General features: G+C 42.1%; 1 protein-coding gene across 11 annotated transcripts in view; it reads right to left on the bottom strand.

Moving 5' to 3' along the window:
* Positions 1-3,256: 3,256 nt before the first annotated feature.
* Positions 3,257-13,621, bottom strand: part of Prune2 (prune homolog 2 with BCH domain) — a 254,327-nt gene continuing 243,962 nt past the window's right edge. For 7 of the 11 annotated variants that reach the window (XM_040746636.1, XM_040746644.1, XM_040746633.1 and 4 more), the window contains 2 exons: positions 10,836-10,883; positions 3,257-6,446 (listed from right to left, as the gene is read on the bottom strand). In XM_040746636.1, the coding sequence (XP_040602570.1) occupies positions 6,416-6,446; positions 10,836-10,883 (79 nt within the window). In that variant the 3' untranslated portion in view covers positions 3,257-6,415. The remainder of the gene's footprint in view (positions 6,447-10,835; positions 10,884-13,621) is intronic. The other 4 variants (XM_040746667.1, XM_040746657.1, XM_040746673.1 and 1 more) reach the window with 1 other exon arrangement.

The following is a 13,621-nucleotide window of genomic DNA, read 5'->3' on the forward strand; positions in this document are numbered from 1 at the left end:
AGCAAGTTTTCCATGTTAGGCAGATCCACAAGGCGGGCAGGTAAGCTTGGGACTGGATTCTTCCCCAGCGAAACCTTGATGGAGACTTGCTAGACACCCTGGGCCGACACCCAGTTTGTACCTATAAGACAAGCCAGCTACCCCATGTTTAGCTTTCTGACCTCCAGAAACTGAAATAAGTATGTGTTGCTAGAAGGTGCTGGGGCCATTGGATAGTTATATTTTCAATATGTTAAATGAGTTTGCCCCAAATCTATGTATATCCTCAAATCAATCCTTATGGAATTTTCATGGTCATTCATGAACATGTGCAGAGTGGGGGCACATTTGCATTGCCTGAGAGAGGAACTCCAGCTGAGGTTGAACAGGTAGGGCTATGCCTGTGTTTCATCTTGCCTGCTATAAACAAGTGTCCTTTCCTATGGTTTTCCTTGTGTCCTTTTTTGTTGGTTTCATGATTTAAGAGGACTCCCAAGTGTAGAGATGAAGTACTGTTTAGCATTTCTAAATGCACGAGGACTATGAAGTGTCTTCTTTTGTTATTGTGTTGTTTTGATGCTTGGAATCAGATCTGGGATCTTGAGCATGCTAAACATGTCCCTCACACCTCCAACCCTGGGGCTTGTCTTCTGGAGAGACTACAAACACGTGTAGAGAAGCTCAGTTCTGGCTGGGATATATTCAAGCTGTTGGGCACAAACTCAATAAAGTAAAAGCATATAAGGTATGTGTTTTTAAACACACACAGACACAGAAAGACAGAGACAGAGAAGATATACACAAAGAAAGAGAGAGCGAGTAAGCTACTGTGTTGGTCAGTTGATAGAAATGCTATAACCAGATGTCCCTACTAACCCAGCCCTGTGCTGTGACTCCTCCCTCTAAGATCAGTGTGCACTAATTCATGCTGTGTTGATTTCATAGGACAGAACCATCATGGACAATGAGAATCAACCTCAGCTCGTTAATGGCAATAGATAATGAACATGATGGACAACCAGTATTTCATCTTGCCTACTTAAAGGGGGGGGGGAGAGTTGCAAAAGGAAATCAAGGTCAAGTGTCTAGGGCTGTCTGTTCCTCACTAGGGATGAGACTGCAGAGACAGAGAGCAGTTATTTCTGTCAAAATAGTCATATACTGAAAGAGAAAAGTTTGCTGGTTAAAAAGGTTATTTTAGGGACTGGAAAGATGGCTCAGGCCAGGCAGTGGTGGTGCACACATGGGAAGCAGAGGCAGGTGAATCTCTGTGAGTTCAAGGCCAGTCTGGCCTACACAGCAAGTTTCAGGACAGCTAGGATCGTTACACAGAGAAACCCTGTTTCTCGGTGGGAGGGAGGGAGATGGCTCAGCTGTTAAGGGCACTTAACCGCTCTTGCAAAGGACACAAGTTTGATCCCAGCACCCGTGCTGGCTCATAGTCACTTGTAACTCCAGTTTCAAGAGTTGTTCTTCCTAGGCACTGTGTGCACATAGTGCACATATAGGCAGGCAAGCAAGCAAGCAGGCAGGCAGACACACACACACACACACACACACACACACACACACACACACACACTTAAAAAAACAAATAGATCTTTAAAGAAGGTTATTTTGGGCAAATGTGAATGAGGCTATCTAGGAACATTAGCCCCACAGAGCACCTTCCGCTCTGTAAAGCCCAAAGCTGTGTGGTGGGTCAGTATTTCAGAGTCATCAGATGAATTCAAAGCTCCCTGACTGTCTAGAAGGATGAGATGGGCGGGAGCAGCTCCTGGCAAGGCTTATGCACACTGACACAGCCAATGGCAGCGAAAGGGCACAGGAGACGACACAAAAGGAACAGCCCTTTGGAGACCCAGACGGCCTAAGCACAGCTTTTCCATGACCTCCTCCGAAAGGCACGGCTTTGATGACTGAAAGCTTATTCACTCTATAAGACTCCCTTTTATTTGAATTATTAATTAAGCTCCCCATTTCACCCCTCATCTCACACCCTGCACTCACTCCAATGAGTGGGCTAAGTCCTTGAAAACACATGGGTTTGCATAATGCCCGTCTTTGTTTAGCATGTGAGTATTTTGGGATTTTTTTCTTGCCTACCTCTACCCTGTGATTTAAGTGTTTCTCTGAATGTGTAGCTTGTTGCTCTTTGCAGCTGTGCCGTGTGAAACAGTGTGCGCCCCCCTCATTCTGCCCAGTCTACGCCCAGTTTCCATCTCCTTAGACTGCAGCAGCAAAATGAAACATAACTGTCCACTTTGTTAGTCTGGCATTCTTCTTTAGTCTAGGATTAGTTCAGTGTTCTCTTCTTCCCCTCCTTTATTCTAATCCATCAGAACTCATAGATCCTGACTTTTTGTTAACGTGTTTGTAAATTCAGAGCGCTGTGACTTCAGGACTGATTCCCGGCTGGGTATATGTGGTGCTGGGGATTGAATTGAGGGCCTTGCACACACTAGGCGAGCACTCTACCTATTGGCCGCACCCCCAGTCTCCCACAACTGTTTATTTAGTTAAAAAGTGTAATAGTGGTTTCTAACTCTACTTTTGCCTAAAAGCTATGAAAGTTCAACAAACAAAAAACTCCAGGGAGAAAAAAAAAAAACAACAACAAAGGGAGGAGAGAGAACTGAGGTTAAAATGACAAATGCCAGCTGGGTGGTGGTGGTGTATACCTTGAATCCCAGCATGTGGGAGGCAGAGGCATGCAGGGATCTCTGTGAGTTCGAGGACAGCCTGAACTACAGCCAGTGTGGTTACACAGAGAAACCCAATCTCTAAAAAACAAAACAAACAAAAATGACAAATGCCTCTTTGCATGCATGCATGCCTGTGTGAAATTGTGTGTGTGTGTGTGTGTGTGTGTGTGTGTGTGTGTGTGTGTGTATGTGTTGCTGGTAATCAAATAGAGAACCTTGTTCATTCTGAGCACATGTTTTTACCACTGAACTATACACCCAGCCCTAAGTATATTTTTTTAAAAATAAATATGTTATAAAAAGTCAAGTGATAGAGAAAGGTACAATAAAGTAACCATGCAGTAAGGGAATAGTTCCAAAATGAGAAGCTATTTACCCAAATAGTAAATGATACATTTTGAAGGTACAAAGAAATGACATGAAAGGTGATACTAGAAAGAGAATAACATAGTTTAGATGGCCAGGAAAGCCACAATATATACAGTTTGTCTGTGGCAAGGGCCAAGCATATCATGTTCCTGCTAAGGGAGGCCACAGAGAGTTTCACTAAGTTGAAAAAGGAAACCACAACATGTGGAATCTATTTTTATTTCTGAGTTACACAGCCAGGGTATATAGCTATATTGTGTTCTTACATATATTTTATATTTTTAATCCATACTATTTAAGTAGTATTTGTTTACCAAAACAAATCTAATATATACTTTACTCTGAGCAATCCAATACATGTAGAAAACTCTTTCGATATATAAAAGGTTAATTTGTGCACACATAGATATCCTAAAGTAGCAGATCACAGGGGCATTGTGATAAGACAGGAGTTATGCAGAACCATAAAGGAACCCTCGAAAGTACATCCTAAGAATGGAGGCTAAGGAAAGTGACGTCCTTGCTCATCAGTATGCCCTAGGGAGGAACCTTATATAACACTGTATGGCTTCAACAGGAACTTTGGGACTTTTCATCCCTAGTTGTTGCCCCCAACATCTTACTCTTCATCGACAATTTTCTGTGCAGATTTTGTTCCATCCCTTAGTCAAAAGCCAGCTAAACAGTAGCTGCTACTTAGAATGAAAACACCACTTTGGCCCCAATGATGCCTTGGTGTTCCCTTAACTACAAATCGACAGGAAAAAGTGCAAAGCAGTTCCCGGCAGTCTGAACCAAAGCAAGAATGCTGGGGGTACAGGCACTAGAGCTGAGCAATGCAAGAGTTATATCTACCTGCTTATGGGATATTTTGGGAATTTGCCAGAAGTCTACTCATTTGATGAACATGGTAGCTTTTCTCTAGTACGTGCAGTTAAAGTAACTTGTTTTGAAGATAATAAGATAGCATAAGCATAAATATTGGAATGGTATTACAGCCCAGGATATTTCAAACATCATTTATTTGAAAGATGCTCACATTAAATTTACTACGTCATGTCCCCTGAGTGATCTTCCATACATAGGCTGGACAATATCAAAGAAAATGTAAATGGTAGGACTGTTACCACATCTAGTTGGCTGTGTAAAACATTCTCTCTCGACAGTGCCATATCTACAGATTTGCTGTGTTGAACTCTAAGGTCCTCATGACTTCATGGGTTCAACATGGCTGGGGAACCTGTAATTCATCTTCCAAATGGGATATGAAGGAATTAATGTGCTAAGACATGTGAGCAAATCATAATATTGGGTAGCTATCTATATTCAAGCCATGATGTTCAGGATTGGACATCCAAAGGTCAGGGCAGGCTGTGAAAGCCTGATTCTGGGGTTTTTCTATGAAAATAGCCAAATGTAATGAAGGACATTAAAAAAAAAGACAAAGATACCAAGTTGAATGGGATCAATAGGTGAATCTAGATGGTGATATGGAGGTTTATGAAGGAAAGGTAACTGGCCCATGTATATGGTGTGAGCTTGGATGGAAGACCAGATTAGAAACAGACATGAATCAAATGGAGTCAGAGAAACCCACCACCCACACAACTAAGTCTCCCTGCTGTGGGGACTTCTCCAGGGCTCAGAGTGTAGACAGCTCTCCTCAACACAGCCATCAGGCAGGGACATCTTCACGCCATCTTGGTGTCTGCCATTTACTAGGTAACAGGTGAGTTTGGACCTCAAGATGAGCTTTCTGGATAGCTTCAGCTTGAGTCTGGCCATCGTGTGCTTCTGTGAGAAGGACCCTCACTTTTCTCAGAGGATCATGGGTGATATTTCGCTGTCTGTAAATGGCAAATTTTTCTTTACCCGGCCGAACATGGTGGTGTTACAATGCCAGCACTTGGGAGGCTGAGGCAGAAAGATCACCACAAGTTTGAGTCTGGTTTGATCTACATAGTGAGTTCTCGGCCAATTAGGGCTACATAGTGAGATTCTGTCTTGAAAGAAATGTTTTTGACAAAAACAAATGAATTTACAGTTGTTCCTGCCCACTCAGTTAGAGAAAGCACTTAAATAGATACAAAAGGTGCAGAGGCCAGGTTGGGAATGGGTATATCTGGTAGATATCTGGTAGCATAGGGGTCAGCATGTTTTTTTTTTTAATTTCCTCTAATGATAGTGTTTTTGCTTTGTAGAGAACTGTCTGTTGTCACTACTCCATTCTGGAGAGGAAGGCATGAGAGAAGTCTTAATATGAAAACAAATGTGTCTCCCTGTGTTTCAGTTGCGTTTTATTTCAGAACACTAAAATCTGTAACATTTCCTAGTATGGTTAAGCATGGCTAATTGAAGGAAACCACCTTCACTTGTAGTGGAGCCCTACACTTTGCATAGCTTGCCATCTGTTAGAGATCCACAGATTAGAAATTACACTGGCAATTTAAAGGGTATATAAAAACAAGATACAAACTATTTAGTAAAGGCTAGTATATACTTGCATTTAATTTTAAACCTCTGAAAGCAGGTTGCTTTTGCAATGCACATGAGTGTTAATTTTGGATGATTCAATGTTACCAAATAATGTTTGAGTTGGCCACCTTGGAATTGGCAATTGAAGTTTAAAGGTTTGAACCTGCTTTGTGGCCTGAAGCATAATAGTTAGCTACTCACAATTTGATATTCATCTTAACTTTCACAATATGAAGTTCTCCAAAGATCATTAGGGAAATAATGTCCTAAAACAGCCATTGCATGCAGCTTTGTAAAGTAAAGCTTACATGGGTTAGAAAGTCTATGTTCTCTGAAAAATTAAAAGAAGACTCGAGTAGACAGGGAAGGAGCAGGTACCTTAGCTGATGAGTGTGTCATAGCTGTCTGTCTGTCCTAACCAGACTCAGCATTTCATAGAGTCTCTAGAGAACTGCATTCCCAGGACAAGGCAAGCCCTTTGCATCTTAAATCTAGAACAAGCTCTATAGGGAAATTCAGTCTATGGACATGCATCTACTTCTGTCCAACAGCGGAGTTAGGCTATGCTTTTGGTAAAAGCCAGTCTAAGGAACCAAGTCCCAATGCACCAAGGGTTAACAGAATATTAAAATGGAAGGTTCTATTTTCTTGCTAAGGTTCAACTAAAATTGTTGAGGCACGTAATTGGCAAAATAGGAAAATACACAACATTTCATAAAATATTTTAACAGTAAACAAATTCTTTTCATATTTGTCCCCCCTTGAACATTTCCAATGGTACCAGGTGGCGCAAAGAGGAGAAAGATGACACGAGCCCTGTCTCTTCCAGGTAGGCATGTTCCAGCAGAACCACGAAGCAGGAAGTGATCCCTCCTCCAGCTGGCCAGCTAGGGTTTTTCTTTCAGCTTCAGGTCAATACTAGGTTGAAGAGGAATGGGGAGAGAAAACACACCAAATGAGGAGTGTTCAGTAATAATTTAGGTGTCACTCATTTGCATCTTTCTTCAAATATCTTAAGGAAATCACCAAAGATTTTTTTATGCTAGAAAACCATCTATCAGTTAAGTTTTTCTATAAAGTATTGACTCTGGGGGCTGGAGCAATGGTTCAGATGGTTCGGTGGTTGAGATTACTGGCTGCTTGGTCTTCCAGAGGACCTGGGTTGGATTCCCAGAACTCACATGGCCATTCATAACCATTTGTGACTCCAGTCCTGTGGAATCTGGTCCCTTCTTTAGCTTCTATGAACACAAGGCATACACATAGAGCACAGACATGCATGCAGGCAAAATACCCATACACATATAGATAAATATTTTAAAAATGAAAATATTGACTGGTTCTTTTTTTACAAAATTGCTTCTGGAAGCATTTTCCACCTTTTCAAAAGGGTCCAGAAAGGAAGGGTTCATGTTAAACCTCAAACCTAAAGTCAAATTAGATAAAGAAGGTTACAATGCCTTCCTATTTTTAGTGGATCACTTTTCTTTCTTGTGATGTCAGCTTTTGGTGTCCACTTGACTGGAGAGTTGTACAGCACCATCCCCCTCCTCTCCCCCCCCCCCCCCCCTGTGTGAGTGAGTGAGAGTGTGTGTGAATACATCCACCACGTGAGTCTAGACTCACTGGTAAAGACCCATCTTGAATGAGGGTGCCACTGTCTACCAGACTGGGTGCTGGATGGACTGGAAAGGGAAGAAGTCAGATAGGGCTTGCTCTCTCCTCACACTGTCCCTTCCTGTCTAGAAATCTTTTCTCATGCAGTTGCTTGTGGACCTCAGACTCGGGGATCTTTGATCTTTGAACAACAGCTCATACCAGCAGCCCCCACCCCTCTAAAGAGACTTCATCCTTGAACTGGGGCTGCATACTGGTCTCTGGGTGTCTAAGCAGCAACTTGCTTTCCTGGCTTTTCTAGCTCCTCTCCAACACGGAGTAAACATTCTTGGGGTTGCATGAGTCTCTCCTCTGCCTTTTAGTGAACATCATGTAACTGTCTTGTACATTCACCACACAGGAAGAGAGCTTGAGCCAGTGAACAGCCAGCAAGAGAACTCCAATCACAATAAAAAGAGGAATGAGTAATTTGAAAGCAACATGCTAGGAAGTCTGGATTTCTCTCTGTCCCTTTTGGTCATCAGTCTGCGTGAGGGTGGACATTCATGTGGCCGCAACCAAGTCTTCTAGTAACATTACAGACAAAGCTACTTTAACGTAGGCCTCTTGTCTGTCTAGGGTGCCCTAGGGTGGTGTTTTTCCTTTGAAATTCCTTCAGTGACATCAGCACTTAGTATCTGTGCACATTTGACCGTATCACCTCCAACTCCCATTTCTGGATTGTATCACATTGAGATAGTTTGACACAATCTGTCTCACGGCTAGTAAAGGAGTAGGTCTAACTTAGCAATAATCTTCTCTGCTTAGGGAGTTTGAAGAACCGGCTGTGACAGATGCGATGAGGGGCCAGCTCAAAGGCAGTCAGGCACTGGTAATTTACTTGTTCCTTATGCCTTCAAGGATCTGACTTGTTATCTGCAGGACTTTCCTTGGGTGGTGTCTTCGTTCATGGGCTAGACTCCCATATCTGTTCCTCACATACTTTTACAAAGTAGGTAATTTTTCTTTTTTAATTGCATTTACTTCTACGATGTTATAAAATATGCTCAGAAGTCAGTGCTAGGTCTCAGCTGGTAGCTGGAGTTTAATTTTTTTTTCCTCTCATGAAGTTGGCTCAGATTTCCACTGAAAACACAAAGACATTCACTAATCTCAAACTGCATAGAGTTTAGAGAAGGCTGTCACTGTGCTTTGCAATCTTGGCCTTTGACAAATACCTGATCTGATATACTAGAATGTATATCTCCAACACTTTGGTTTTTGGTAACTGAATAGCTGAGAGACTAAAGCCTGTTTACTCAGCGTGTGCAAAGAGCAACTGTGGACAACTTCCTGATAAGTCTGCACAGGAAGCCACTCTACAGATTGCTTTTGAGACAAGAGCTACCTTGTGGGGTTAATGAAGCCACTGATAATGCACCTAATTTTTAAAATGCATCACAAATATAAATAGTTGTGCTATAACTTTGTGATATGAATGAATAAAATCCAAACCTAAAGTAAGGGAGAAAAGCATTAAAAATGGTTTCCTAACAAAATGTCCCTTTTGAGAATGACACTGATGACAACTTTGACAAGAATTGAATATAGATGGGGGATTCATCCTGTCCGGGGAGATGAGCTTAGCTGTTTGTAACCAACTTACCAACCTGGCCCTGCACAAGAATGACCTACCATTCAGTGAAAGGCTGTTCTCACTTCTTGAATGCATTAAATGAGGTTTCTTACAAGGTATGTGGCAATCTTGTTTAATGGCAATTAAAAATACATGTGTTTTATGGAGGAGTGGCAAGGAAGGTATAATGTACCTTCTCTCTGGAGAATGGGAGGCTGCTATAGACCCTTACATATCTCATTTCACTTCAATCTTAGCCCAGTGGAGCCCCTTGAAAGAGCTTGTGCCCAATTTGCATTTCATCCATTCAGTGCTAGCTACAGGTGTAAAATGCTTCCATGTAGGACCCTTCCACCTCCCCCAAAGCCAGGAGAAGGTGAACAGAGCCCACTTGTTCTAACATTCATTCCAATGTTAAACCAAGCAAACAAACAAATGCAGGTCTAGAGGTCAGGGGAGAAAATTCTTGACCACTCTTGTTCCCCATCTAGGATCTCATCCTGCTGGCTGCGGAGATGATATGCTTGGTAGGAGCTCAGGAAAGATAGGGATGAAGAAAAGGGAAACTTCTAGAGCGTGTGTTCTTCTAAGAACGGGAAGTAACATCAACAGTTGGCAGCATGCCCCCTCCCCCCACCCAGCCCTGGAAAGAGCCCAAACAGGAATAGATGAGCTGCCTTCTTCATACACCCCATAGCCCTCAACCCAACGAGGAGCACATAAACAAGGTGGGCAGAGGAGTGGGTAAGCCCCAAGATGTAGCAGCAACAGGCCAATGAAGGGCAAGCTGAGCTGTGGGCGCTGTTAAGTGTTCAGGAGTCATGGCTTTGCAACAGGAGGAAATGCCGTGTTTGAAAAATGGATTGCATGGACTTAGAGACTGAGATATGTTTGCTTTGCAAAAGCAATTTGCTTGAGGTAATTGGTGCTGTAATCTCAAAAGTTGGGAGAAGAGTGGCCTTTAGGAAATAGCTACATGATTTGTAAGGTTTCCTTACAACCGTCATCCTGCCCTTTGATCCTTTTTTGAGTTGGGACTCAGTGTTTTGTCCCTAAACTTCCTTTAAGCCGTAAGGTCAACTAGGCAGCTGCAGACACTGCACTGTGCTTTTCCAACTTCTCTTTGGACTTGAAGGAGACAAACAGAGGCAAGGGAGATATGCTTAAGTTGATCTTTGCCTGCCTTTCTTGGTCCCTGGGAACAAAGACAATCCTAAATTCAACCACTTAAGTTGAATTAGGCGCCTCCTGCTGGATGTCAAATTTTCTGAGATTATATTACTGACCACTGTTACATGAAACTGACTTGGCCACTCCTATGTGAGCAGTTTCTGTCCTGTGTTAGATGAGAAGCAGCAAGCACTTCAGCACAGACCCCTCTCTGATTAGAAAGCCATGGACTCTAGGTCTGCAAGGTCAAGCTTCAAATCCCACCTTGAGGCCTTTTTAATGACAGCAAAACATTGGCCAGTCATATACTTTATGCACAGTTCCTTTTTCTCTGTAAAATGTACTTCATAAGCTTCCTCTAGGATGAATCTCAGGCACTGTGTGCGAACTTCTTAGTGTCTGGCATAGTCTAAGGACTCTATGCATGTCCAGTTTCTGTTTCTTACAGGACAGTCATATCCAGCTACAAATTTCCAGAAGTCCCAGGCAGGTTCAATTGCCTCTTGGAATTTGCAAAGCAAAGATATTTCTTTCCTATCCACCAAGATATTAAATCCACATGGAAGATTGAGCTTTTTCTAACTGCAATGGATAATGTAATTCTGAAAGCAGAGTCACATTCCTTTTGCCCCAGTTTTCGTACAACTGGCCCCCCAAATGCATTTGCTCATTTTTGGAGTGGAAAGGTGGAATGTCGGATTAAGTATTCAGTTGTCCTTTGTGGCAATCACTAAGACAACAGTAGCTGGCAAATGTCTCTGCAATTAGTCATTCCAGGAATAGAACCCATGAAAGCTGAACATCTCAACGGGTTTACCCAATCCTGGATGCATTGGTTTCCCTTTGAGTCCAGCCATACAATACTACATGTAACCACATGGCTATTACTGATGGCGAGTTCTTACTCCTTCTCCATAGAAGTCATTTCCGGATCGTTGTAAAGGCAGCTAGTTCTGAGTGCAAGGGAAAACAAACAAAAAAACAGACAAACAGGAAGTCGTCAACATTTTCTCCCTCTTATTTCCATGTCAGCATCACTGGCTGGGGCATTTGAAACTGTTTAATGTGGTACCATTTGCTGCTCCTTTGATTCTCAAATCTATAACAGAACAATTGATGCTATTAACTTTTAGCATCAGGTTTGAGATATAGTCATTAATCAAGATATAGAAATATAAAAAGATCATAGTAACAAAACTTCAAATACCTCCAGTGGTTATCTGTCAGAGCCACTTTTTCTTACTTTTTAAATCTGTTCTTATGCAGTGAATATAAATATTTAAAAAATTTATGTACTAAAAACAAAAGCAAATCTTTTAAACAGCTGAATTTTTATTTTTAGACATAACACAGCAGCCTTCAGGGTTCACAAGAATGAGGATTTTCCAAGGCATGGAAAGAAAAGACTGCCTGGGCCAGCTCTGTTCCATGTGGTTACAGGACAGGAGTAGGACACTTACTATTCCCCGGGGCTAAGCAGTGCTCAGGTGGCTCTCACGAATCCTAACACTACCTAAACGGGTCAGGTCCAGGGAGAAAAGTGTAGCCACAGAAAAGAATAATGCAATCAAAGTTTGCAATACTGTGTATGTCTTTGTGTAACTTAGCTGTTCAGGATATCCATATCAGGGTGATAACTATGCTAACAGACTTCAAGTCCACCTTATATCAATTCCTAATGCTTAGTATACTGAAGCTTTTACTTTTCTCCCCTCTCCTCTGGTAATTTTTTAAATGGGAAAAATGGTTTAAAAGATTTTATGATCCTTTGTACTTATTTTTAAAAAAGATTTAAAATGTACGAGTGTTTTGCTTGCATGTATGCATGTGTGCCTGCTGCCTGCAGAGATCAGAAACTGGGTCCCCAAGAAATGGAGTTACAGCGAACTGCCATCTGGGTTTTGGGCACATAAACCAGGTCCCCTCGCAGAGCAGCAAGTGCTGCCAACTGCTCAGTTACCACCTCAGTTGAACTGATCTTTTTAAACACATGGGTTCCTTTTCCATTGAGAATAACTGGACTAGCTTATTTTCCATTTGCATGAGGGTCTGTGGCTAGTTCAGTATTTTCTTGAAAATATCAGGAGGCTGTTTCCCTTGCTGGGCATTGCGTGTCCCCCCCCCCCCCACTGGTGGTCTGGTATTTTTATGGAGAAAGTTTGGTGACTCTAGAAGGCAAGGACAGCAGAGTAAGTACTGACAGTGAGTTAGCAAAAGTCAGCAAAGCTGGACCAGAATCAAGACAGGGCAAGCTTCTGAGCCCAGCCTTTCTGCTTTTTAACTGGGGGGGTCTCTGCAAAGGAAACAACAATTTGCAGACATGTTAATACTACCACAGGAAAGGCAGTGGATGGATTAGTCCCCATTTGGAACGAGAATGGGTTTGTGTATAGTAAAGACCCTTCCAAAGTATTTTCTGCTCTTGTTGGGGGGTCTAAAGTTCAAAAGAAAGCTGTTCAACTCTCCGAGGGGGTTAATGGGACATGGTGTGTGCACACAGGGGAGAGGGAGAGGCTTTAAAATGCTCTAAGTAAGAGAACACAATAGGCAGGGAGGCGCTGTTCTTTGATATAGTACATATCTGACTCAGGTAGAGCCAGTGCAAAGCTTTCTAACCAAGCCACGTGGACAGTCCGGGCATCAGTGAACAGAACAGGGAACAGCTAGCTTCCAACCTCAGATAAGCAGGGAGCACAGATTTTGAGCCAACAGTCATCTACAGAGTCTGCCTTAGGATTTAGGGGCTGTATCAGAGGCTAACACATAGCTAAGGAGGTACAATGGGCATCAAAATGGTTAGATTTTGAGACATTTCAAGCCCCTGTGGGACCAGCTGTGGTGGCACATGCCTTTAATCCCAGCACTTGGGAGGCAGGGCAAGTGTATCTCTCTGAGTTCAAGGTCAGCCTGGACTACAAAGAAAGTTTCAGGCCAGTAGAGGCTATAATAGGGAGACTCTGTCTCAAAAACACCAAGAACAAGAAAAGCACTAAAAGCCAATTTCTGTGGGGTTAACAGAGCTCAATTCATTTTCCTCATATATACCCAAATGTGAAAGCTCTTTGGTTTAACCATCAAAAGGAATAGGAACAATTGGGGTGGGGTTCTTCTGGGAAATAGTTTATCTAATAAATCTGCATCAAGATGGCTAAGGCCATCTAATTATTTTTATTCAGGCATTCTTAATGAAAAAGATTCAGATTTTAGGCAAATAATTCTGTAGGTTACCTACATCAAAAATATATAGGCAAAAAAAAATAACAGAAACAAAAACATCTAAATGGTGTGTTTTAAGGAGGAACTAGCATTCATCACCATACAGGAAAAAGCCTCACTATTAGCATTTACTCAGAATTTATAACAGCCGTGAACATAGTTCAGGCTTTTTGCTTTTGTTGTAAAGATTAACAGTATAAGCAACATTTAAAATGGTGAAGAAGTTTAATATCCTCAATACATCAGACTTTCTGGATAGCAGCCATACACATTTAACTCATGATCTCAGAAGATTTCTTTGTGGCCTTGAAAATGAACAAAGAAAATGACTAGGGTCTCTTCCCAGTCAGCTCTGGCCCAACATTTCAGGGTTGTCCCTTAGTGCCACAAGGGCAGAAGTTAACTTGTAGATTTATATTCTGCAGTGATGCAGCCATCTCTATCCAGTGGGAAAGATAATCTGACATTAGTGTAT

The sequence above is a fragment of the Mesocricetus auratus genome, unplaced genomic scaffold (assembly GCF_017639785.1).
Source record: "Mesocricetus auratus isolate SY011 unplaced genomic scaffold, BCM_Maur_2.0 Super-Scaffold_4256, whole genome shotgun sequence".
NCBI lineage: Eukaryota > Metazoa > Chordata > Mammalia > Rodentia > Cricetidae > Mesocricetus > Mesocricetus auratus.